At 40.9% G+C, this 24,472-nt stretch overlaps 1 protein-coding gene across 2 annotated transcripts in view; it reads left to right on the top strand.

Annotated features, from left to right (window-relative positions):
- Positions 1 to 24,472, top strand: part of gpsm1b (G protein signaling modulator 1b) — a 48,855-nt gene that overhangs the window by 20,327 nt on the left and 4,056 nt on the right. The window contains exons 1-11 of one of the 2 annotated variants that reach the window (XM_054744402.2): positions 266 to 466; positions 1,989 to 2,211; positions 5,044 to 5,179; positions 5,277 to 5,419; positions 7,927 to 8,050; positions 9,053 to 9,168; positions 9,251 to 9,406; positions 10,094 to 10,202; positions 10,301 to 10,415; positions 15,926 to 15,996; positions 16,811 to 16,975. In XM_054744402.2, the coding sequence (XP_054600377.2) occupies positions 313 to 466; positions 1,989 to 2,211; positions 5,044 to 5,179; positions 5,277 to 5,419; positions 7,927 to 8,050; positions 9,053 to 9,168; positions 9,251 to 9,406; positions 10,094 to 10,202; positions 10,301 to 10,415; positions 15,926 to 15,996; positions 16,811 to 16,975 (1,512 nt within the window). In that variant the 5' untranslated portion in view covers positions 266 to 312. Of the gene's footprint in view, positions 1 to 265; positions 467 to 1,988; positions 2,212 to 5,043; positions 5,180 to 5,276; positions 5,420 to 7,926; positions 8,051 to 9,052; positions 9,169 to 9,250; positions 9,407 to 10,093; positions 10,203 to 10,300; positions 10,416 to 15,925; positions 15,997 to 16,810; positions 16,976 to 24,472 lie in introns of those variants that run through there. The other variant, XM_015942806.3, reaches the window with a different exon arrangement.

The following is a 24,472-nucleotide window of genomic DNA, read 5'->3' as shown; positions in this document are numbered from 1 at the left end:
TGTAATTCCCTCCTGACTGTTTTGGCTACAAGAATAGAGGAATAGCTCTTCTGTTTTTGGAACACAGCACGCTTGAGGAGTCGGAAAGCAGATGTTATTCTTCGGTGTTCTTGGATTGTGGTCAACACTTTGCATTTGGAACCGGACATGGTCCTATACCTTTTTTTGGAACAGTGAATTTCTGAGTGAGTGGATGCCTAGTATGGCCATAAATCGTTGCATTTCTTCTTTGAGGATTTGTGTCACAAAGTGAACTTCTAACACTGTATAAAGAGTTTATTGGATGCAACTAGTCTTGTTTAATATTCCACCATGGCATCTGATCCTTGTCCTCTCACTGGAGCAGAGAGGGCTGTGTGTAGACTGGTACATCATGGAGCCCGACCACAGGCAGTGCTTAAACCTTTACATTTGGAGCTCCAAGTGTTGGTGAAGAAAATACGAACCAAGCAAAAACACAGGTACTGTCAGAAAACCAAAAATTTCATGTGGGCATTTTACCATTTTAAGCAAGGTTCTCAAATAAGATGGTCTCATGTATGTTTATTCAACCTCTGTACTAGTACTTACTATTCAGGCCAAACACTATGTTGGTAACACCGTAAATTTGGGCAATTGGACAAATTATTCGACCATCAGCAATTCGCCAAGCCCTTACTGATCATTTATTATGTGTGATAATTTTTTTATGCTCACAGACGGGATGTTGCAAACTTCCAAGTCAATTCAACATCTTTTTCTATGTACGTATTATATGACACTTAAGTTGAAAGCTAGGACTCTTGTGATTCCAATGATTTATTGCAATCAATGATTCAACCATAACTGTAGACACGGTAAATACATTTGTCAAACCACTCAAATTCTAAATGTCTAATGCACCGTTCAAAACCTCATATCATTGACAAACTAGAGCCATCTCCAACAAGAATGGTCCATTTACATCCAGAAGTCCAATACAAGTTATCCAATAATGTACATGGTCCACAAAAAGTATTGCTGTTGACAATCCAAAGCAATTGGGTTTACCATGGAAAACATAAAAGACTTCCCTCAGATGCATATTTCACAATCCCCAGTAGCATCCAAATGTTAGCTTCAAACTTTAGAATGACATCTTCTCAAACCAATAGGTGAAGGGTTGCTGGGGTAAAGTCATCAGCTATTGGCTGACAGGCCAGAAGTATCGCTCTCCATTTTCACATGTGTAGTGCAAACCAACTACAGGGCAGTTTGTAATTGATTAATGTGTCAAATAGCCAATAAAATTTAGAAAATTTAGAATTTTCACAAACTGCATAAGAATGTTTTATTGTTGGAGTGCTCCATGCAGTGTGTCAGGCCCTTTGTATGTTTAAATGTCTCCTGCGTGATTATATCACTCATCGTTCTTTTTTGGACTGAGGAATATTGCTTGGAAAATTATGATCCATCACCCAATGTCATAAGATGGGAAAATAAATGCCATTTATGGGGAAATAACAAACCAGATACAACTACTTCAAACAAACAAAAAATCCTCTAAATCTTGTTGCTCTTCATTGTTATAGAGACTTCTGTTAAACTAATGACATTCCAGGATAATCCATCTTAATTCTAAACTCTGGTCTCTTGTGAGGAATTTGGGAGCTACAACCAAATTGGTTGGTGTTTATTTTTTCCTGGATTATGCAATAAACCTGGAGTGTCTACTTTCTGGTGACAACTTTCTGATTAGGTCTTCTTTTTCTTTTAGTTGGTACTGAGTTTGTACAGAAAATCTATACATGAATATGCAGAGGGCCTCCAAGTGTATGATCACAGTTGTTTTTGGTTTCAAAGTTAATCGCTTTCAATAACTTGTAAAGATCAGTGGAAGATAACTTGTTGTCATGGCGATTCTGCCAGTTTGTTCTTAAATGTAGGATAATGTTGCCCTCGTACTCGTGACACTGTACTTTGCCATTTTCTACATTAGAAGTATCTTTGACTTGTCTTTGTGCCATTCAGGATGGAGGCCTCTTGCTTGGAGTTGGCCTTGGAAGGAGAGCGACTGTGCAAGGCTGGAGACTTTAAAGGTGGGACAGCGTTTTTTGAAGCAGCAGTCCAGGTTGGAACAGAAGACCTGAAGACCCTCAGCGCCATTTACAGCCAACTTGGTAATGCCTACTTCTACCTGAAGGAGTATGGCAAAGCCCTGGAATACCACAGGCATGACCTAACTCTAGCCAGGTGATCACTCATCCTGATAAATGTACAGTTTTTGTTGTTGTTGCTTATAAAGTATTATGAAGTACTGAAGCAGCTTGTCCTCAAGAGAATAATACATGGTATGCTGAACATGGTGATCAAGTTGCAGCGTCATGAATGTCCTGTTTTTGACTTAAAGGTCATGATCTGCTGCGTCTGCTCGAGCAGAGACATTAAGTCTCTGACAGGCTAATCTGTATGAGATAGTAGCCAAGGTCTTTCATGCACTCTGCTTATCTGAACTGCTTCACCTTTGTTACCAAGCGAAGACGAAGAACTGTTTTGATAAATACATAATCAACAACTTTGTTAATTACCAATAATAATGTGAGCCCAATGTTCAATCTGTGAAATTACAATATTATTACTTGATATTATAATCCTGTGATCAGTAGTATTTTACAAGTTATTATAATCTTGGACATTTGCACTAGACACTAATGACACATAATGTTAAAGCCACACGACACATTTCCTTTTGTCTGATCCAATCAGAACCTTCGTTTCTGGGGCTAGGCGTGGTTTTCTGTGGTGTTTGTATAAACCCTCTTTTTGCATGTCAAATTCTGATTCGCCAGTAAACCAAAATATGACAATTATAAAACTATCCCACGCTACCTTTTATTTAGTTCAAAGTGTTCTAGAGAAGTCTCGGACAGGCCATCTGGACTTCCTCTTCAGCCATAAAGAACCTCAGACAAGCTGGATAAAATCTGTTGCAAGTGACACCTGAACGCAACGGTTGCTTCAGAATAAAAGCTGAACCTCACGACCCCTTCAGGGTCTCGGAGACGCCAGTGATAACCTGTCGTGACCTGGAAGCATTCCAAGACTAGTTTGGTCAGCACCGCTGCTTTTCTACCGGCTTCGGTACCAAAGAGGGTCCACTAGGACCTCGGCATTCTGGATCTGATCGGAGGCTTCCCTGGGGTACGTAGACCGACAGATGAAGTTTCATGTGTGTTATAAATCTCCTACTAAAGTTTAGAGCGAAACATTCACTCTCACTCAGAACTAACTTCTTCTCCGGATCCGCTGGTTCTGAATAACATTCCACACACACACCATCATCATCATCACGTCTCACTCTACCTTAGTTCCAGCAGTACACAGAGTGTTAAAGTTAGTCTTGTTTAAATTGTGTAGAAATAAATTTCTTAACTATTTTAAACCTGACTCTCTGTCCTTGGAGTTAATTCGAAGTGTCACTTAATCCCTGCAATAAAAAGTTCCGATCTTCTGGTTAAAATAGTCAAAGATCCGTCAGATTGATATTTCATATTTCTATGGATTCTCACATTTTATGGTTCATAAGTAAGATGTAAACGACCCATTCTTTACAAAGTAAAAAAAGCTTTAATACGTCAACTTCCCTAGTAAAACGTTAACAATTTAAATGCAGTAAGACTTTTGTGGCTTCAGGCCTTGTCCATCTGTATCCGGATTTATTTAAAAATATCCACCATCGCAAAAAAATAGCGTCCACACCACCTCGTTTTTAGAAAAATCTCCATCCACAAGTAACCGCATAAGTGTATTGTCATAGGCATGCCAGACCTGTAGGCAGCAGTAGTTCCCCCGAACCCTCTCCGTTTAGTCTTCCAGCTCAACTTCAACGAAACATGAAACATGTTGCCTAGCTTCCTTGTGTGGACCGATGAGGAGGTAGAGTTGCTCTTAAATGTAAGTACTTGGATGATTGATAATGCAAGAACAGCTCTGAGGGCATCCATGTTGTAGTGTAAACACAGGTTGCACATGGGCCGTCAGCATTTTTGTCGCAGATGGTGACGTGAAACCTAAAACTCTGTCCACACAGAAAAGCTTGAAACGGAGAAAAGGCAAATCTTCACTTTGGCTGGAGTTTTTTAAAAAGATTTGTTTTTGTTATGTAAATTTGCGTTTTCGTGTGGATGAGAGGCAAAATCGTAGAAAAATCTTTGTTTTGGGAGATACTCTGCTACGTGTGGACAGGGCCTCATTGAATCTTTTTGTGAACATATTTTTATTTCAGATTAGCACCATGATGGCACCAGATTAGCAGGAAACAATATAATTTACATCACTGTGGTCAGCTTGTTTTCAGAAAGAGCACCATTCACTGCCAAATCTGGCATATCTGAGTGGTTTCGTGCTCATGTTTCATCTATATGACATGCATATGGTCCCTGAGGGGAAATGCTTATAGTTGGCCTGATGCATTAAATGGTAAACAACAATAAACAGAGCAAATCTGTAAATTTTACTCTTTTAATGTAGAAACACTCTATGTAAATGTTGCCAAAGCTAACTGCTGCCAGTGGTTGATGCTTATTGTCACTTATGATTACATTTTGGTTACAAATTCATAGTTTACAGTTTAGCAAGGTGCATTTACTTAGGATAATTTGCCGCTATTTTTTACGAGGTGAATTCAAGTTACTGTTTCCAGCAGATCTGTGCCACAGAATTTAAAAAGGCCAGTCAGAATAGACAAATAATGGAGGACTTTTGTATAGTAAAAGTCAGCAACTGCATGCTGGACATTGAGTTTGTGAGTAATCCGGTCTCCTGCAGTGAGTGCATCTGGTACTTCAGCAGGGAAGTGATTAAACACCCCCAGGAGATCTACCTTGTTACATTACATTCTCACCAGGACCACTGGGACCTGATCCCTGGAAGGAAGCAAATAAAGTAGCATAATAAATCCACCAGCAGGTCCCTGTTAAACCTGCTTACAGTGTCTTAATGGTGATTGTTTAACTAACTAATTAATGCTGCGTCATTGTCGACACCAATACAAACTACCAGGTGTTTTCTCTCTCTCTCTCTCAGAACTATAGGAGACAGACTTGGGGAAGGAAAAGCTAGCGGTAACCTTGGCAACACTTTAAAAGTGTTGGGACGCTTTGACGAGGCCGTCGTCTGCTGCCAAAGACATCTAGATATTGCTCAAGAGCAGGGGGACAAGGTAAAGTGGTGTCCTTTAAAAATCATCTGGAACTAACAGGAAAGTGTTTGACACAACCTTAATCTTTAACCCATCTTTTTTCTCTGTGATGTTGTAGGTAGGAGAAGCCAGAGCGCTGTATAACATTGGGAATGTGTTTCATGCAAAAGGAAAGCAAAAGTTGTGGGGCTGCACCCAGGAACCAGGAGACCTCCTTCCTGATGTTAGAGACACTCTGCAGAAAGCTACTGACTTCTATGAGTACGTAACATGAGCAACATACTCACAAATGATGGAAAGGATACATTTACAGTGGCACCTGATATAAACAGACAAACTTAATTATCAGTGTTGGAACTTCTTACCCCGGGTTTCCACGGGAGCCATCAGCAGCACGTCTTGCTCGCGTAAGCTGCTGCTTGGCCCTTCCCACGAGACGCGAAGCAGCAGGGGAGCAGCTGTCACCGACCGAGCACGTAGTCACACGAGTGACTTCGTCAGTAAACACAACAACAAGCAGGAGAAAACTACAGCATGGTTTGTGTTTTATGTTCTGTCCGTTTTATAATCGCCAATACGGACCTGAAAAACAAAGGAGACCGCTAGCTAGGTGATAACTTCTCACGGGGACGCACAGTTAGTAACTTTTTGTTAAAGTAAAGCAACCGGAAGGCAGTACGTTCTTTATTCTGAAAATCTCGGTAGCTTCTCTCCATTTCCGCGTCCGATTTCCTGTCTTTCCTTCCCCAAAAATGTCGAACTTGACCCGTTTCAGAGGCGTCGCGCGTAGAAAATAGAACCGGCGCGTAAAGGCCGCGACATGCTGCTCCTGAGACGCGGCCGACTCGCGCTGCTGACGGCTGCCGACGGCTCCAGTGGAAAAGGTTCTGTTGACCACAGCGGTTCCTATCAGCAGCTATGACGTGCTGCTGCAGTAACGTGCTGCTGACGGCTCCCGTGGAAAGCCGGGGTTAGGTACTCATTTAGCTGTGCACTTTGATGATATTGCCCAAGTTGCCAAATTCATTGTTACCTCCACAAATGCTCAGCCGCGGCTGAAATTCCAACAAACAGTGAAATGATCTGCTTCCCCCACGGCTGGAAAATTTCTGGGGGAAACACTGAAATTAGACAATAATTGACTCTGCATAAGGGGTTAGCAACAATATCAAGTGCAAAAAATGTAAACAAGGGTAATCTGTTGGTAGAAAAAACATTAGGATGTATCTTTGCAATATTACTGAATATAGAAATGCAAAATACTTCAAATATTATCAGACAGATTGTATGAATGCAGTTAGAGCTGCAGTTAACAGACATTTTTGGTATTATGTTAAAGAATCCATAGATTATTTGAGTAACTGGATATAGAGTTTGTTGTTCCTTCCTACATTTTATGCTGAATATCTACCAGTGTGCACCTATAGATGGGTAGAATGTTGCTGGTGTGTTTATGTGGTGAACAAATCAGGTTTAACAGTGGTCTTTTCACTTTTTAGTGTTGAAGTTCCAAACCTTTGGGATTTTTGTCACATATCAGTACACACTCACCTAAAGGATTATTAGGAACACCTGTTCAACTTTTCCTTAATGCAATTATCTAATCAACCAATCACATGGCAGTTGCTTCAATGCATTTAGGGGTTTGGTCCTGGTGAAGACAATCTCCTGAACTCCAAACTGAATGTCAGAATGGGAAAGAAATATAATTTAAGTAATTTAGAGCGTGATGTGGTTGTTGGTGCCAGACAGGCTGGTCTGAGTATTTCACAATCTGCTCAGTTACTGGGATTTTCACGCACAACCAGGGTTTACAAGGAATGGTGTGAAAAGGGAAAAACATCCAGTATGCGGCAGTCCTGTGGGAGAAAATGCCTTGTTGATGCTAGAGGTCAGAGGAGAATGGGCCGACTGATTCAAGCTGATAGAAGAGCAACTTTGACTGAAATAACCACTCGTTACAACCGAGGAATGCAGCAAAGCATTTGTGAAGCCACAACACGCACAACCTTGAGGCGGATGGGCTACAACAGCAGAAGACCCCACCGGGTACCACTCATCTCCACTACAAATAGGATAAAGAGGCTACAATTTGCAGGAGCTCACCAAAATTGGACAGTTGTGCACTGGAAAAATGTTGCCTGGTCTGATGAGTCTCGATTTCTGTTAGACATTCAAATGGTAGAGTCAGAATTTGGTGTAAACAGAATGAGAACATGGATCCATCATGCCTTGTTACCACTGTGCAGGCTGCTGGTGGTGTAATGGTGTGGGGGATGTTTTCTTGACACACTTTAGGCTTCTCAGTGCCAGTTTGGCATCGTTTAAATACCACAGGCTACCTGAGCATTGTCCATCCTTTCATGACCACCACGTACCCATCAGCAGAATAATGCACCATGCCATAAAGCGCCAATCATTTCTAATTGGTTTCTTGAACATGACAACGAGTTAACTGTACTACAACGGCCCGCACAGTCACCAGATCTCAACCCGATAGAGCATCTTTGGGATGTGGTGGAATGGGAGCTTCATGCCCTGGATGTGCATCCCACAAATCTCCATCAACTGCAAGATGCTGTCCTATCAATATGGGCCAACATTTCTAAAGAATGCTCTCAACACCTTGTTGAATCAATGCCACATAAAATTAAAGCAGCTCTGAAGGCGAAAGGGGGTCAAACACCGTATTAATATGGTGTTCCTAATAATCCTTTAGACGAGTGTAAGTATGTATTGCTGATAAATATTTGTACTTTGCTCTGCAGGATGAACTTGTGTTTGGTCAAAGAGCTCGGTGACCGAGCTGCCCAGGGAAGGGCCTACGGGAACCTGGGCAACACCCACTACCTTTTAGGTAACTTTGTTGAAGCAATCAAGTTTCATCGTCAGGTGAGAAACCCTTACTAAATCACTGACGTCAGTTATCAACCTCAAACAGCTGTTCAGTTCACTCTGATGCCGTTTTTGTGTGTTTTAATGGTTTTATGAAAGAGTGCTTCTAATCAAAGGTGCTCAAAGTCAAAACTGTTTTTGTATTTCCTCTTAATTTTACTCTAAATTGCACTCAAACACATCACTGTAATAAATAGTCCTAAAGTATAATTTAGAGGAGCTGTGGAATTCAAAATCACATTTACCTTGTTGGTGTTGAATAAAAGCAGGTTGAGGTGTCAAATGTAGCTTAAGGTGTATAAACGGTGGTGGCGGTATGCTAAATGCAGAACAATACTAACACAAGCTACTGCTAATGACAGCCCAAGCTACTGCTTACATCCATGTTGAACAAGAGGAAAACGACAAAGAAGAATGTCTGAGCACACATGTAACGTTCCAGGATGTATTAGAAATGTCCAGATTATATCATTTATTCAGATTATAATTATTACTAACAATCTGAATTCACATTTGAGGAAAAAACATCCTCTAGATGCATTTTCAATGCAACACAATCTGTCTGATGTTGTCCTCTGCGTGCAGATTGTTCCCTTACAAAACAAGGAGGGCATTGCTTTCTTGGTGATCCATTGGAAAGTGTTGCTTCAGGCTCTTTCTTCCTGTGTTTTTCTGTCACTCTTCATTGTAAACCACTTTTTCCTTTGTGCGAGAAACCAGCCTCTTCTCTTCTGCCCATTATAAATCCATCAGTGTGCCACAGAGGGGAACTCACTGCCTATAAAAGGAAATCAGAAGGTTTAATTTGATGTTTCAGAGCTGCAAATGCTTCTCTGCAGAAAGATGCCCAACAGAGCCTAAAACTTAAATACTCAGGAAAATTAGCTGTATAATGATACAGTTGTAATAAAAATAATAATAAATGAAAAAAGGCTAAACATTTATGGGTAGTTAAACTCTTGAATCCATTTTATTTCATGTTGTTTCTGTCATTTGCAGCGATTATCCATTGCTAAAGAATTTGGAGACAAAGCAGCTGAGAGGAGAGCTTACAGTAATCTCGGCAATGCCTTGATATTCCTGGGACAGTTCAGCACTGCTACGGAGTACTACAGGTGAGGAGAGAGTGTAGGCTGACATCTAGTGGAGGGATGGTGAAGTTTCCTTTTATTACTAATCCCATGTGTTTTCTCTCAGGAAAACTCTACAACTCTCCAGACAGCTGAGGGACCAGGTGATGGAGGCTCAGGCCTGCTACAGCCTGGGAAACACGTACACGCTATTGCAGCAGTACGAGCGGGCCGTGGAGTACCACCTGAAACACCTGTACATAGCCCAAGAGCTCAACGACAGGTAAAGTGAGACAGGGAAAAGGTTTTAAAGTCCACTTTCAACAGGTTTTAATTGTCTAACAAAAGCCATCTGAGCCTTTGAAAGTTTATTATTTTAGTTTATTTCCAAAAAGAGCACTGATGTGCTTTTGGTTTAACATTTAGTCAACATGGTGTGCTATTCCATATCAGCACACATCTCAGCCTAAGTGCTGTTTTACATTCTACAATGACACAGAAAGGTTATTAAAACTTATTTCAAACTCAGTTTCTTCCTACTAAATAGTCAAAGCAGAGTTGTTCTAATTAATGATTTCATGAGATAAAACCCTGCTGTGTTCAGGACAAATAAAAGATGGAGGAAAAAGACCAAAACATAGATGTCTATCATCTGAGACCACCTCTCTCTTCTTAGACACACTGCTCTCCCTCGTTTTACCCCCAACCGGTGAAACCAGCGGAGCTCAGATGGCGTCCTGCTGCCAGTGAACTCGCTACAAGCCAATGTAGAATATTTTTTGAGGATGTGATGTTTGTGTGCTGTGAGTGAAAGTTGTGTGGGTCAATAGTTCAAAGCCATGGGTGTTTGGTTGAAGATTAAGACTTGGAACTAAAGATTTTGCTCACAGGTCTTTCTTGTAAAAAATAGAAACCTCATAAAGACATAATAACAGGAATATTTAACATTTGTGCGTTCTTTCCTCTACAGGGTTGGTGAGGGTCGTGCCTGCTGGAGTCTAGGAAATGCATACGTGTCTTTGGGGAACCACAAACAGGCTCTCCATTTTGCTAGAAAGCACCTAGACATCTCTAAAGAAGTGAGATATAAAAAAAAACTGGGATATTTACAGTTTTCCTTTGATAGGAGTGGTGTCCTTTTTAAAATTTTGTGTATGTTACCCATTTTTAAACTTAGATTGGAGACCGAAATGGGGAGCTGACAGCCAGAATGAATGTGGAGCAGCTGATGGAGGCTCTTGGAGTCAACGAGAATGACCTTTCACCCTCCAGTTCAGAGTTTGAGATGCAAGGTAACATCAAGATTGCTTTAGTCTTTTAGAAAGGATGATGACGGCCATTTTGAAACCTTGAACTTCTGTGGACAATCAGTCATTCTAGGTGACAGTAAAATATTAAAAGGGATGCTTTGCAGCATTTTCACGTTTTTAAATACTTTTCTTGAGCCAGTATGTGCTAAAATGACCCTTTACAGAGTTAAAGAAGTGTCACTCAGACGCTCACTTAGAGCCCTGCACGGGCCTAAAATCTGAGCCCGTGTCCGGCCCGGCCCGAGGGGGTGGAGCCCCAGCCCGACCCGGCCCGAGAAGGTTTTCAGGATTCTCTGGCCCGGCCCGAGGCCGAGCCCGACCTTTTTTTTTAACCTTTCATAATGTTTTAGCGTGATAGAATGCTCAGCATTCTAATTATCTGTGAGAAGCGTTCTGCAGTAAAAATAAATAAATAAATAAATGAAAGAAAAACAGCATCAATGCAGCTTTTTTTCTAACAGAGCGCATTTTCAGAGCGGCAGATTAAATAAACGCCCCCAATTAATTATAGCGTTTGTAAATTTAATCTGCCGCTCTGAAAATGCGCTCTTGTGCAATTAGAAAAAAAGCAGCATTCTAATTGTTTAACTGCAGAGCGCATTTTCAGAGCGGCAGATTAAATAAACGCCCCCAATTAATAAAGTGTTTGTAAATTTAATCTGCCGCTCTGAAAATGCGCTCTCCAGTTAGAAAAAAAAAAACAGCAATGAATGCTTTATGTTTTTAACTGCAGAGCGAATTTATTCACAGAAAAATAGAATGCTGCCGTTTTCAAGAGAATGAAGGAATGGTTTCTGACATATCAAAGTGGACATAAAATAGAATAGGGGCACATGTTTCAATCAGCAGTTTGATATTTCGTTTATATAGGCACATTTATAAACCACACAGACCTTAACTGAGCTTTTAATGGCATAATGAACATGGCAATAAAATTATAAGAACAAGACTTTAAGAACAGCATTACATCCAATTTAACAAAGGTTGAGCCCCTTAACGTGGCAAAAGTCCTCCATTTTCTGAACACAACAAGAGGAACAGTTTATTTGGCATCATGCAGAAAAAGAATGGCATCCACAGTTTCAGGGGCAAGTCCAGTCCTCCTTTCCTCTATCGCTCTTCCAGCTGCGCTAAAAGCGCGCTCGCTGCTGCTACTGCTGGCCGGGACACTGAAGACCATGCGGGCTAGACGTGCCAGTAAAGGCAATAAGGTCTCGTGTTGCTTCCACCAGCTCAGAAGATCCCTTCCATCAGTTTCCATTGTGGGGTTGAGGGTGAGGTAGAACTGGACTTCATCAGCATCCTCACTCTCTTCTCTGACATTTTCCCACGCGTTCTCAAACTCTTCCAGCGCTCTCCTCTTTGGTGCAGGATCAGCAGCTGCTGCGCTTGAACCATCTGCGTAAAATCATAACAAAATTAGGCTAATTTAGGCCAATATATAGCTACATTAGTATGCTAACAAAACAAAAATACCTGATTGTCCTGTAGCCTGCTCCTGCCGACGCGCTGCAGCATCCTCCCCCTCTCTGAAGCGGTTTATCAGGATTCTCACATGTTGCTGGATGTCGGCCCTCTCAGCGGGAGTAAACATCCGCAGTTGGTTGAACTTTGGCCATAAAAAAATGGCAATTTTATGAAGTGGCTGGATTTCGATTTTTTTGTTAACCAGTCAAGGTGCCGCTGGCGGATGACTGCCTGGGAAGGAGTATCAGCCACGTCCGGCTGGCAGTGGCTTTTCAGCTTGTTGGCCCAGAGAACAGCGAGGTGGAGTGTTGGGTATTTGTCTCCTTCTAGCTCCTTTTGCGCGTTGTTAAATGGGCGCAGAAATTCCACAAGGAAGGCAAGAACATCTGGGGAGACATCGCGCAATCGTGCGCTCTCATCACGGCTCTGAAGAAGCTCTTGCAGCTCTGCATGGACTGACTGAATTGACTCCAGTGTGAGGAAGACTGTGCTGTATCTTGTCTCTGCCATTTGTTTGACGGTTTTTGGCAGCTGAGAGGCGAGGCCTGACTGTTTCAGGTAGCGAACTAAAGCCTTGGCCGCCAACAGGGTCTCCGCTACCTCTGGGACTACTTCAGTCAGCTCATCGGTGTTTAGGGCATGTCGGAGGACTGTGTTGTACAGGTGATCTTGACAAGCCAGGTGCCTGTATGGACGGAGAGCAGCCAGCACGTTTGTGCCCTGGTCGGTTACCCAGACAACGTTGTTCATAACGGATGCATCAAAGCCGAGGACTGTGACTAACTGCTGCTGAAGCTCTTTTCGGATATTATCTCCTGTTTTCGCATGGTTTGGGAAGCATGTTGTGGTGAGTAGCTTGCTCTTGAGTTTAAATGTTGGTGTTACATAGTGACACGTGATAGCCATGTAGCTCATTTTACGGAAATCATCCGTCCACATATCTGTAGTCATGCCAATATTTATGAGTGACATCACCTTTTTTATCTCCTCAACTGCCCCCCCTCTCATTTCACTGGCCTTAATTTTGCACCTTCGGGAGATTGTGGTCGGGTTGGGAATAACTTCATTGGCTGAAATGTGGCCATATGTTGCACTGACATTTATTAATTCTTGAGCTAACTCTCTGAAACCTACTCCCGCAACCGTTTCAAATGGCCGAATGTCCATGCAACAGAAGTTCACACATTTATTTGCGACCTCCGACTTAACCCTTTCTGGTGGTGGTTTTGCAAAAATGAAAAAATCGCTCACACTCTGCTGTCTGTCACCGCTGCCGGATCCGCCGCTGCCGCATGAACGTTGAAAATGTCTCTGGAGATGGGATGAACCTGTTTTTTTGCTGTCATATGACAGAACAGCTTTGCATGAAACACACTGAACAAACCCGGTTGGCTCATTTTGAAGGCTTGTAATAATATTAAACTTGTTCCAGAACGGAGCTTTTCCCTTCGTGTTGTTGACGCTCTTTAATTCGCCTTTTGCAATCTTTCTCTTTATGTCCTCCATGTTTGTGGTGGGAGTTGGGGAAGTCCCTTGTGTAAAAGCGAGGGAGAAATCTACAGGTGCCGGTGCGTGAGAAGCAGGCAGGTGCTGCTGCGTTCAAGTGTTTCAGTTTTTTTATGAATTCGATTAAAAATATAGGCGCCCGGCCCGTGTCCGACGTAATTACGCCGTCATAGGCCCGAAGCCCGGCCCGAGGGCCGAGGGCTTCAGTGCAGGGCTCTACGCCCACTGCCCCTTGTGGCCAGAACATTACACTTGCAACTTCAGAGTTCAGAGTCCCTGTTGGACTAATTAGTGGAGCTGACAGGCCAGCACTGCAATCTGTTTCCTGCATGTTTTAGATCGTGAACACAGCTGATTTGTTTGATTTAGTGATGAACAAACAGTACTGCAGCGAGATTAACATGTTAAAAATACAAACGCACAGCAAAGGAGATGAGTTTTGGTTTTGGTCTGGATCAATTCAATTCAATTTTATTTATATAGCGCCAAATCACGACAAGAGTCGTCTCAAGGCTCTTCACATAATAAACATTCCAATTCAGGTCAGTTGATTAATCCAATCAGAAATAATGTTCCTTATATAAGGAACCCAGCAAATTGCATCAAGTCACTGACTAGTGTCAGTGACTTGATGCAATCCTCATACTAAGCAAGCATAAAGCGACAGTGGAGAGGAAAACTCCCTTTTAACAGTAAGAAACCTCCAGAGAATCCTGGCTCAGTACAAGCAACCATCCTCCATGACTCACTGACCGAGAAGACAGAACAGACGCACGCACACGCGCGCGCGCACACACACACACACACACACACACACACACACACACACACACACACACACACACACACACACACACACACACACACACACACACACACACACACTTGTCCATGCTACCCCCAACTGTGGAATGGACTGCCTATTATTGTAGGGCTGGCTCCCTCTTTAGCGGGTTTAAAATCTTGTTTAAAAACCCACTTTTATAGGTTAGCTTTAACTTGTGACTTGTTGGATAGTTTCCCTGTTTCATTGTCTTATCTGTGCTTGTAGCGTTTTCAACTTCTGTATTTTTTTCAGTTAATCAGTCTCAATTTAGCTGTTTTACCTATGCTTTGGTGTTTTATTTTTATTTTATTGTGTTTAGTTTGTTGTATTTGACTGTGCAGCACTTTGAACTGCTCTCATGCTGTATTTGAAATATGCTATACTAATTAAATGGTATTGTATGGTTTTACTAACAAACACAAGGGGGTGCTAAAAGCAAGACAACACTGCAGAGTATCCCTTTTATATATTCATCATATTATGGCTTCATAATAGTTAAAATATTGTATTTCAATAAAATGCAGAAAATCAATCTTTAGCATGATCATAAAAGCAGACCATTTCTGAAACCTTATTTGTTGGAGTAAAGCATACTCCTTTATTCTTGTGTGTTTCCTGTATGATAATAATCCAGTTTGCGTAAAATCTTTCATGTTTGCAAAATTGTGTTTAAGTTGGGATATCTACTTGAATGTAGATTTGGCCAATGCATGAATCAACTTGAAAAATGGTTTAAGGTGGTGGTTATTTTGGGTCTGGCAAATTTCCTATCGGTTTACAGGGAGGGGGCGGGGCTTAAAACTCAAATTGCAGTCAACCACTAGGGGGTGCTGAAGTTCTTTTTGGCTTTAATTTCCACATTACATTTCTATGTCTGTGTGGGTCAGGGAATAGCAAACCATGAGGTATCAACCTCCATTTGCATAATTGTTTATATTTATGTCTGAAGTTTTGAAAGTACACAGACTTATTTGTGTGCCATTGTAACTCTACAGTTGATTTGATGATCAGCTGCGTTATTTCATCTCTAGAATCTGGGAGTGCATAATGGGTTTCAAGTTGACTGAATTAGATTGCAAACAGGTTTGAATGTAAGTTGCTGATTTTTGTGAAAGAACCTGCCTCGTCTTCTGCAGTGTCTGTGTTTGACAAACACTAATCAAGCTAACCAAGATTTTATGTGTACACAAAGCGGCCATGTGAAAAGTAAAACTAACTTTAGGTGAGATGGTGTCCATGTTATGTCTGAACTGAGGCTAAATAAGAAAATAAATGATCCCTCAGCTCACATATTTGGACATTCAAGCCTTAAATAAGAAAGCGAGAAGAAGCTGTAATATCTGTGAAATCTTTCTGCTGTTTATATAATGTTTATATTCATGAGCGCTCCTCCAGGCAGCTCCTCACACACACACACCCTACATTTCTCTTTTGGATTAGAGCTGGCAAACAGATGCTTGTTCTTTTTTCACTTTATTTGCCTCGGTGTCTGCTTCTTACCCACATTAGCCATCACAAGACCATGACTGAAACTGCAGGCTTGTGAAAATAAAAAATATATAAACAGAAGGCAACCTGAAAATGTTTCATCCAGCTATATTTGACCATTTGATTCTCAGAAGTTGTGAAATGTCTCGTCTGGCTGTTATGTGATGTAATATTTATTTACAAATGTGTTTTTTTTTTTCTGTAGGAGCCAGACCCAAGATTACAAAGAGAAACAGCATGGATAGTGTAGAACTGTGGAAGTACTCTTCAGACAAGGTAAAGGAAATCGTACTATAAATTGGGGCTGGGCGATAAATCGAAAATATATCGTAACAGAAAATTTTGACTAAATATCATTTTCCTTAACTCATTCACTGCCAGCCATTTCCTGATCAGAGAAGCCCTTCGCTGCCAGCGTTTTAACTTCATTTTGAGGAGTATAAGAACATTGCGCTCTGAGGATGTCAACGCCCAAACTAACAAAACAGAATAGACTCACCTCTTACATCAGGAAGAATCCGCGCGTTTCGAGCATTATCCGTTCTTTCATAAACCGTAGTCAAATTGTGATCGGCAGAAGCTTTTCCGGTTCGCGCCTCACTTTTTTTTTACAGCAAAGGCCCAAAACGATCTCCTAACACATGGAGTTTCTGCTTCCTGATCACGTGACATGTGACTTACACGGATGAAGATCGGCTTTAGAGCTGGGATGTTTGTTCTCACGGTGCGGGGGCTCGTTCCGACGCCCACACAGTAAAAAAATGCCAGTGATGACTTTAGTCATCATTGGCAGTGAATGAGTTAATGACAATAAAATCAATAATAAAAAAATATAAAAGAAGTGTGGTGGTTGGTGACGTTCATGTCCCTTTAAGAAGCTGTACCACCTTGAGTCACGTAATACACACGACAGCCCCATCTAGTGGACAACTTTTTCTTTTTGCGCATTCATGTAATTATTGTCCTTTTATAGTTATCGGAATGAACTCAATATACTGTTACATTGATTTTAGGCCATATTGCCCTGCCCAACTATGAATATGAACTTATGTAATTAGTTTTTGTTTAACAAAGTGACCTATTTCTGCAGTATGGTGACACCCAAAACTTGTCAAATATACCAAGAAGATCCAAGAGTCAAATATCTCAGCCTGGTAAAAGGAAAGGGTATCCTGACAGTCAGTCCTCTGATGAAAGACCCTGGTTGGACTCGCCAGTAGATACTGATGACATCACTGTTCAAGTCCCTCCTCCAGTGAGTAGCTCTAGTACCTATTTTGAATTCTAAGATGGGAAAATGCGATGATTAAATCAACAAATTGAACATAATTTTTTCCTTTTGGTGATGTGCAACAGTGAAATTTATTTTTGCAAAATATCTTGTGACGTACAAACATTACCCGTTTCTACATCTACTCTGGATCTATATCTATCCACAGAAGCTTTGGTGTGAGTGACTATCAATCAAACCATGTGTGCAAAAATATGTGCTAAAAGCTGCTTTATCCTTCTCCATCATGGAGTGACGCACATGCGTCAGTGAACATATTTCTATTTCAGATTTCTCTGTTGTCTTAAGAGCCTTACTAAGTAGTACGTCACCAGGACGGCACAAAAACAATGCAACACAAAAAGTCTCAAAATAAAACAAGATGTTTTAATGATGTTTTAGATATTTTAAATAAAACATAAGCTAAATGTGAAAAGACTAAATTCTAAACACTTCGAGCTGTTGCTCTAGTTTCGCTGCGCCCTTCGTGTCAGCGGACACGGTAGGGTCAGGGAGGGGGGCGGGGCATAACACTTAGCCTGGCGGGCTGCCAGGCTTATACAGCGCTGGGGGAAACCCTGTTCAAGTAAAATGTTGCTTCAGTGGTGAATAACTGCAGGGACAACGAAGGTTTGCTGTGTTTTTTGTCATCAGTATTACAGTAAGGTTGGGAAACTTGTGCTTTAATAGTAAATGGGAGAAAAGGCTGAAACTGCAGAGGGAACTTTGCTCAAACTTCATCCATCCATGTTCTTCCGCTTATCCGGAGTCGGGTCGAGGGGGCAGTAGCCTAAGTCGAGAGGCCCAGACTTCCCTCTCCCCAGCTACTTTGTTCAAACTATGTATACTTTATGTATTTCTGAGACTTTTTAGCAAAGACCAATTTTCCCCTCATTCTCCTCCACCTCTTCATGCAGGCACCACATCCAAACCCACATTTAATTTTAATAGTGAAATCTGCTGTGCCTCTTTGGACTCGGGGAAGGTTGTCCAAAGTTGTCTTCCCTGAGATTTTGTGATCTGCTCCGTGTCGAAATCTTAGGCACTTGGTGATGTTGAAAAGTTTAAAAGAAGCATGCTGACCAATCACAGGCTTGTTCTCTCTGTAGAAATGAACTTACAAAAAAAAAAAAAGATAGGGCACGTCTCCGTCACCCTCTGTGGGTCTGCTGCAGTGCACTTACGTTGATGGATGATGGCGTCTGTGCACCCCCACAGATGGAGACGTATAAACTAGACTTAAGAGCGCACGGTGGCGACGTGTTTTTTGACATTAATTAATTTGTGATTATTTGCAAGTTGACTATGGAACTCATGAGATTTTTGACAAATATTTGGCAATTGTCTTCAAGGAATGCCATGCCTTCACTTATTTTATGGTTTAGCTGTGCCATAGCACATGTTAGCATCTACCAGTTTGCTGTGAAGAACATTCCTAATGAATATGCTGATTCACAGCTGTTGTGTCTTCGTGAATGGCCCCTGCAGCATCTAATTATTCTCTCATGCTGCGATGATGTTAATTGTTGTAATCAGTTGGCTGACAGACTGGGGGAAAAGGTGGAAATTGCTGGGCTGCGTTCTTGTAATTCATCTCAAGCAATTAGAAATGACACCCAGAAGGAAATCATCTTCCTCTTGATGATACTTGAGTAATGCGACAGCCCTAAGGTGTGACCTAGAAATGCCACGTAAATGAAAACAAATCAGGCCACCTGACGGTTTAATCTACAAGTATTGACTTTTGTACATCAAATTTAACTCTACAGCTCAGACAGGGCTGTTTCTTGTGTTTAGCCCAAACTTTAGACTTATTGTTTCTAAGTATTGGTTGAAAATCAAATTCTTGGATCTCTTTGTAATGGTACTCAGAGATTTTTAAAATGAGAACGTTTTGAAAGATAATGATTGTGCTAAATGACTGAGGCTCAGCTGAATATCTGAAGAAAAGGAGTCATCCTGCTCATCAGGTAATTAGTCATGTAGAAATGAATGAGCAGCAATGTTCTTGTTAGTATGATTAGACCTATTATTTAGACAGTGATATGGTAAACGATGATGACCTCATGTTGCAGCTACAGCTGTCAGAGTCTTTAAATTGTCCGTTAGTCCCACAAAGGTGAATGTAATGGCTTCTAATATGGTGGAGGGGAGTGATCTGATTTTGGTAAAAACCTTCTCTGGGAGTAAAAGGTGAGTGATGTTGAGTTTAAAATATATTAAAGAGAAAGTTCAATAAGACACCAGTTTTTACTTTAAAAAAAAATGATTGGTCACTCTGAGGTCACATGCAGACTGAACAATTGCTCAGATTTTGTAATTTTGCGTTAAAGGACTCGCTCGGCTTGAATCACGATGGGACAGGGTTAGGGTTCATCCTGGCCGTGGAGCACTGGACCAACTCTATACCCTTAGGAGGATGCGTGGGAGTTTGCCCAACCAATCTGCATGTGTTTATGTAGATTTGGAGAAGGTGTTAGACCGCGTTCCTCGGAAAGCCCTTTGGGGGTACCTCAGGAGTGTGGTATACCAGGCCCTTTGATACGGGCTGTTGTTTCCCTGTATGACCGGTGTCGGAGCTTGGTCCACTTTGCCGGCTGTAAGTCGGGCTCATTTCCGGTGAGAGTTGGATGCCGCCAAGGCTGCCCTTTGTCATAAATTCTGTTCATAACTTTCATGGACCAGAATTCTAGGCACAGCAAAGATGTTGAGAGGATCAGTTTTGGTGGCCTAAGGGTTGAGTCTTTGCTGGTGAAGGTTCTCAGTTATCCAGGTCATGGTAATCCAAAAGGGTTCAGATGAAGGCAACTGGACTTCTTTGGTTTCAAGAAGATGTTTTGCTTCTCATCGGAGGAGCTTTGCCATTTCTGACTGGAATATGGGAGAGTCAAGCTTATAAGCTGCAGCTGTCTGTTGGTATTTAATAAGCAGAAACTACTCTGAATACCCCTCCTCTCTACCCACCAATGAGACTTTAGCCTCTGTTGTGAGAGAGTTGTTGTGTTGAATAGATGCAGGAAGGTGTGACATAGACTCAAACTGCTTAGGAATGAGATTCAAAGCTGCATTATAGGTGCTGGAAAGATGAAACCTAAGTCCCAGTGATCAGGCTCAAAGTGTGTCACATAAAAAACGGTCTGCCGGAACGGTCCATAAACCGTGTCGGTTCTCACAGATGGAACAAGTTTTAGCAGATAGGCCTGGCATTCTCGTCTTTCGCAAAGTAATATCATCATATTGGCCATTTACAGGTTAATACAACTTTTTATTCCAACTTGAAATCATTGACTGCAGTTTTCTTTGCTACCTGTAATAAATGGTTTAATTTTAGGTGGTTTGTGTTTCATTCATTAAAATAAAAAAGTGAAAGTAGTTGGTTTGTTTTTGGTCACTTTGAGTTCAGCATTGGGCTGCTGCTTTTATGGTAGATTTATTTATTTATTCTTTCTTTCAGAAAGCAGTGTCCTGTTTTTGACCCAACTATCTATCGATATCTAAAGCCGCGTTGGGCCAAAACGTTAATCCATAATTTAGGATTTAAATGGCCAAAGACCCTTTAACTAGAGAGGAGAAAATAACTAGTTAGTGTTTTGCTCACTTTTGCCATCAGGTCATAAGATCATTGCTGTGCTATTTCCTTCACAATAGAATTCTCCAGACAGTAAAAAGAAAAAAAGGACATCACGTATCAAGTCATGTGTTGTGTTTTATCGGTATTCACCTACATCTGAGCAGACCATGTGATGCTGGGAACAGTGTTCACACTTTCCACTAAAACTTTGCGAATTGGTTGACCATTACATCTTTTATTTGCAACTTCCTGTAGTTTCTCCACTTTTATCCTCCTCTCTTTCTGTCTCCATCAAATGTTCTTTTTTCTCTCATTCTTTCACTTTGACCTACTTGAGTAATTGGACAGTGGAATCCACAAGAGGACCGTGAGGGACACAAACATCTAGGAAGTCACACCTGGATAGATGTTTTAAAGCACAAGAATGATTCGGCAGATTTCTGCTACTTGTGTACTCATGACTACACCCCTGCACCCATCTTTCTCTGCTCTGTCCTCCCCCCTCCCTTTAGTCCTCCATAGTTCTGCCTCTCAGCTGATAATGTGACCTTGATCACAGAGCCGGTACCCTCCCCACAGGGTCAAACGCCCAGCGTCCCATAATGAGTTGTTTTCCCACAGTGGGTGAACAGGACAAAAATGGCCTGCCGGAAAGCTGCAGAAAGAGCGAGTGATAGAGGGACGGGGAGAGAGTTTTCAGTTTAAAAGAGGCCTGAAAGAGAGGGATAGAAGAGGAGAGCGAATTATCGGGTGGCGGGTCGTGTACGGCAGAAAAGTAAAGAGAGAGAGGGAAAGAGTGGTGGTGAAAGCAGAGAAGGACGTGTGATCCAGGAGTGTGGACAGAGTGAGAGAGAAAGAGTGCCCAGGGAGGAATGAGAGATAGAGCACAAAGAAGTATTTCTGCTGGTGAGATGTTTTACGTCTGCTCTACAGATTAAAAAAACACCGCTCAGAGGACTCCAGAAGGGTATTTATGCTGTTTTTCTTTCTGAGAAGACTCTGCATGTATGTTGTGTTGAGTGGATGCTTTAGTCTGGAAACATTCAAAGAGTAAGTCTAGGTTTTATTATGTGTGGAGGCAACTTCATGATTTCTCCAAACAAAGATGAAGTGGTAGGATTGGTGTCTGCTGACACCCTTCACGTCTCGCTTAAGGCAGTCTTTTTATTTTCATAGTTTTTGCCTCAGAAAGAACACAATCTGCAAATTATTCAGTAGAAATGAAGTTCTTCATGCAAAGAAAATGCTGCATTATTCACTACGGGTCAATAGATTTAGCTTATAGTCGTTTTTTGTCCCTGTTTTAAATAATTGAAGCTGTTTAAATGAAACATTTTGTTCTCAGCCTTGGATAATACAAGCTTTCATGAGTTATTTGTTGTTGGTCCACTGATCTAGTTTTTATTGTAACATTTTAAATGGGTTTAAGGTGTATGATAGAGAAATATTAAAATATTTATTGATTTGTTTTGTTTTACTCCGTTCAACTTGGTATTAAAGTTACCTGCTCTGAGACTTATCATTAGTACTTTTTTGAAGCAATTAAATATTATTATTAACTTGACTTAGTGGAGCTGTTGTAAAATGTTCCATTATGCTCTTAAATTAAAAATACTTTTTTATTTTATCTAAAGCCTATCAAAGTGTATTTTTTTGTACTTCTCCTTAATCTTTAAATTCACCTTTTACATTTCAAATGTAAGTAACATGTAATAGATAACCATTTATTTTTCAGGAAGTTATTGGTGAAAAACTAAACATAGAGCTGTGTTTTACTCATTTAATAACAAACTTGATCCACTCTGTCAGCTTAATTACTTTAGGATTTTAAAGGAATAATAGGAATCAAATCAATTTAATTGTTTTTCCAGTAGGGAGCCTAAGTCACTTTCGCATCATGGGTCCCCGGAAGAACGAAAAAATGAATGCAAGTCAATCGGGCTAAAAACATTATTTTCTAATTCCTCTTGTTATGTACCATGGATTTCACATATGATGCCCGTGAATTTTAAAGACGCATTTTGATACCAATGGGGGGAATGCTATTTTAGGTTTTGTGTGAAATTAAGTTCAGAACTACAAATGCACTTCACGAAAGTGGCGTCATTGAACCAGACACTGAGGGAAAAGGGCTGTAAGTTCACCAAACATCCCACAGGAGGAAAGAGCCACCATAAATCTGGTCATTTGGTAAGTGGCAGCTACTTTGGGGAGAGGAGATTATGTGGCGACGTAACATATGCGACGTGCCAATTTCTAGTTTGTAGTCATGCTAATAATGAACTTTTACAAGCTAATAAATCTGAAAGTACATGACAGGCATGGTCGAAACTCCCATCATTACTTTTCATTTAAATTGCAGTACAACACACGTGCAATCCAGGGCGTAAGGCAAAGCGGATCACAAAATGGCGTTTAGCCCCGTTGACTTGCATTCATTTTTTTGTTCTTCCGGGGACCCATGATGTGGAAGTGGACTTTGGCTCCCTACAGTCTTCTCTATAAATGGAAAAGTTGTTTTTATGTTTGCTCCACTGCTGCAGATATGAATGTTTGTGACGCTAACAGGCTAACACATCATTTACTTTCATATTAAACAGGAAGAGACGCAGGATATTAACCAGAAACTGGGAATGTGGGTGTCCCACAGGAAAGAGTGACCGTCCCCCTCTACTGGCCAGATACTGCACTTAACAGATTTGTGGAGGGGGTGGGTGTTCTAGGGGGTGCTCTTATACATGCATTACGGCTGTAAGCATTACTCTTAACTTAGCTTTTCTGTTGGCATCATGGTGGAGACTGGAAGTAAACTTCTTTTTCTTCTTGTGCTTTTTGTTGACGATAAGGAAACTGAAAAAGCGAACTGCACAGAAAGAGTTAACAGCCGTAATGCACATATAAGAGCACCCCCTAGAACACCTACCTGCTCCACAACATTTTTAAGTGCAGTATCTGGTGAGCAGAGGGCTGCAGTGTGGTGCCAAATATGAAAGGTCAAGTTTCTAATCCAACAATCACCGACATCAAAGTTAAAGCTCTAGCTTAAAGTTTATAAAACTATTTAGTATTACTTTAAGTTGAAGAAACATGATATTTGGTGTTTTAGTTTAACAATTAGTTTTAAGATATACCAAGGCTTTTGTTCTTCTTTTATGCAAAAATGTAGTAATCCATTTTCACAGTTTCATATTTAAAGTCATTTCTGGGTTACTTACTTGATTTTCACGCATTTAATTCGGCTCCCCCCAAGTATAACTGTCATAACATTTCAGCCCAAGTGCCATACCGTTTAGAAACATTTGGTAAATACTCATGTTTGCTGCTTTCACAAACTATTAAGGCTATTAATAGTAAGGTTATTAAAGGGAATCCCTTGGTATATTTAAAACAATCAATACATTTTTGTATAAAATATCAAAGAATCTCTTTTAAATTCACGAAACAAAAGTGTAAAACAAAAAAGTAACATGGGACTCCAAAAATTTAGTTTTACACCAGAATTGAAGAAACGTCTACAATTGACATTTCCACCATTACTAGCACATTTAAACGCCTCTGCAGCAACACATACATCATTTTCTATCTTGATGCAGCTTTACCTTCATTATCTAGGCCAAGGTGTTCTCATCTGGAGAACTATCCCTTGTGTGTTGCTCAGATTATTTTATCATACAAAAAAAAAAAGAAAATCCTCATTACGTGCCTCTTCTTTACATTCAGGCTAATTAATGTACCTGTAGATTGGGATTCTCAGCTCAAGATGTTAAACTTCATTAGGTTGTCCATCAAAAAGCAAGAACTATCTTAATGTTAGAAACTTATTTTACATTTAGAATTTTCTCCAAAAGGACAGTCTGTATTCAGTCTAGTAACAAAAGATCACTGATATGATCTCAACAAGTTAGAGAAGT

Source organism: Nothobranchius furzeri, chromosome 6, assembly GCF_043380555.1.
Source record: "Nothobranchius furzeri strain GRZ-AD chromosome 6, NfurGRZ-RIMD1, whole genome shotgun sequence".
NCBI classification, from domain to species: domain Eukaryota; kingdom Metazoa; phylum Chordata; class Actinopteri; order Cyprinodontiformes; family Nothobranchiidae; genus Nothobranchius; species Nothobranchius furzeri.
This window is presented reverse-complemented; position numbering and strand designations above follow the sequence as displayed.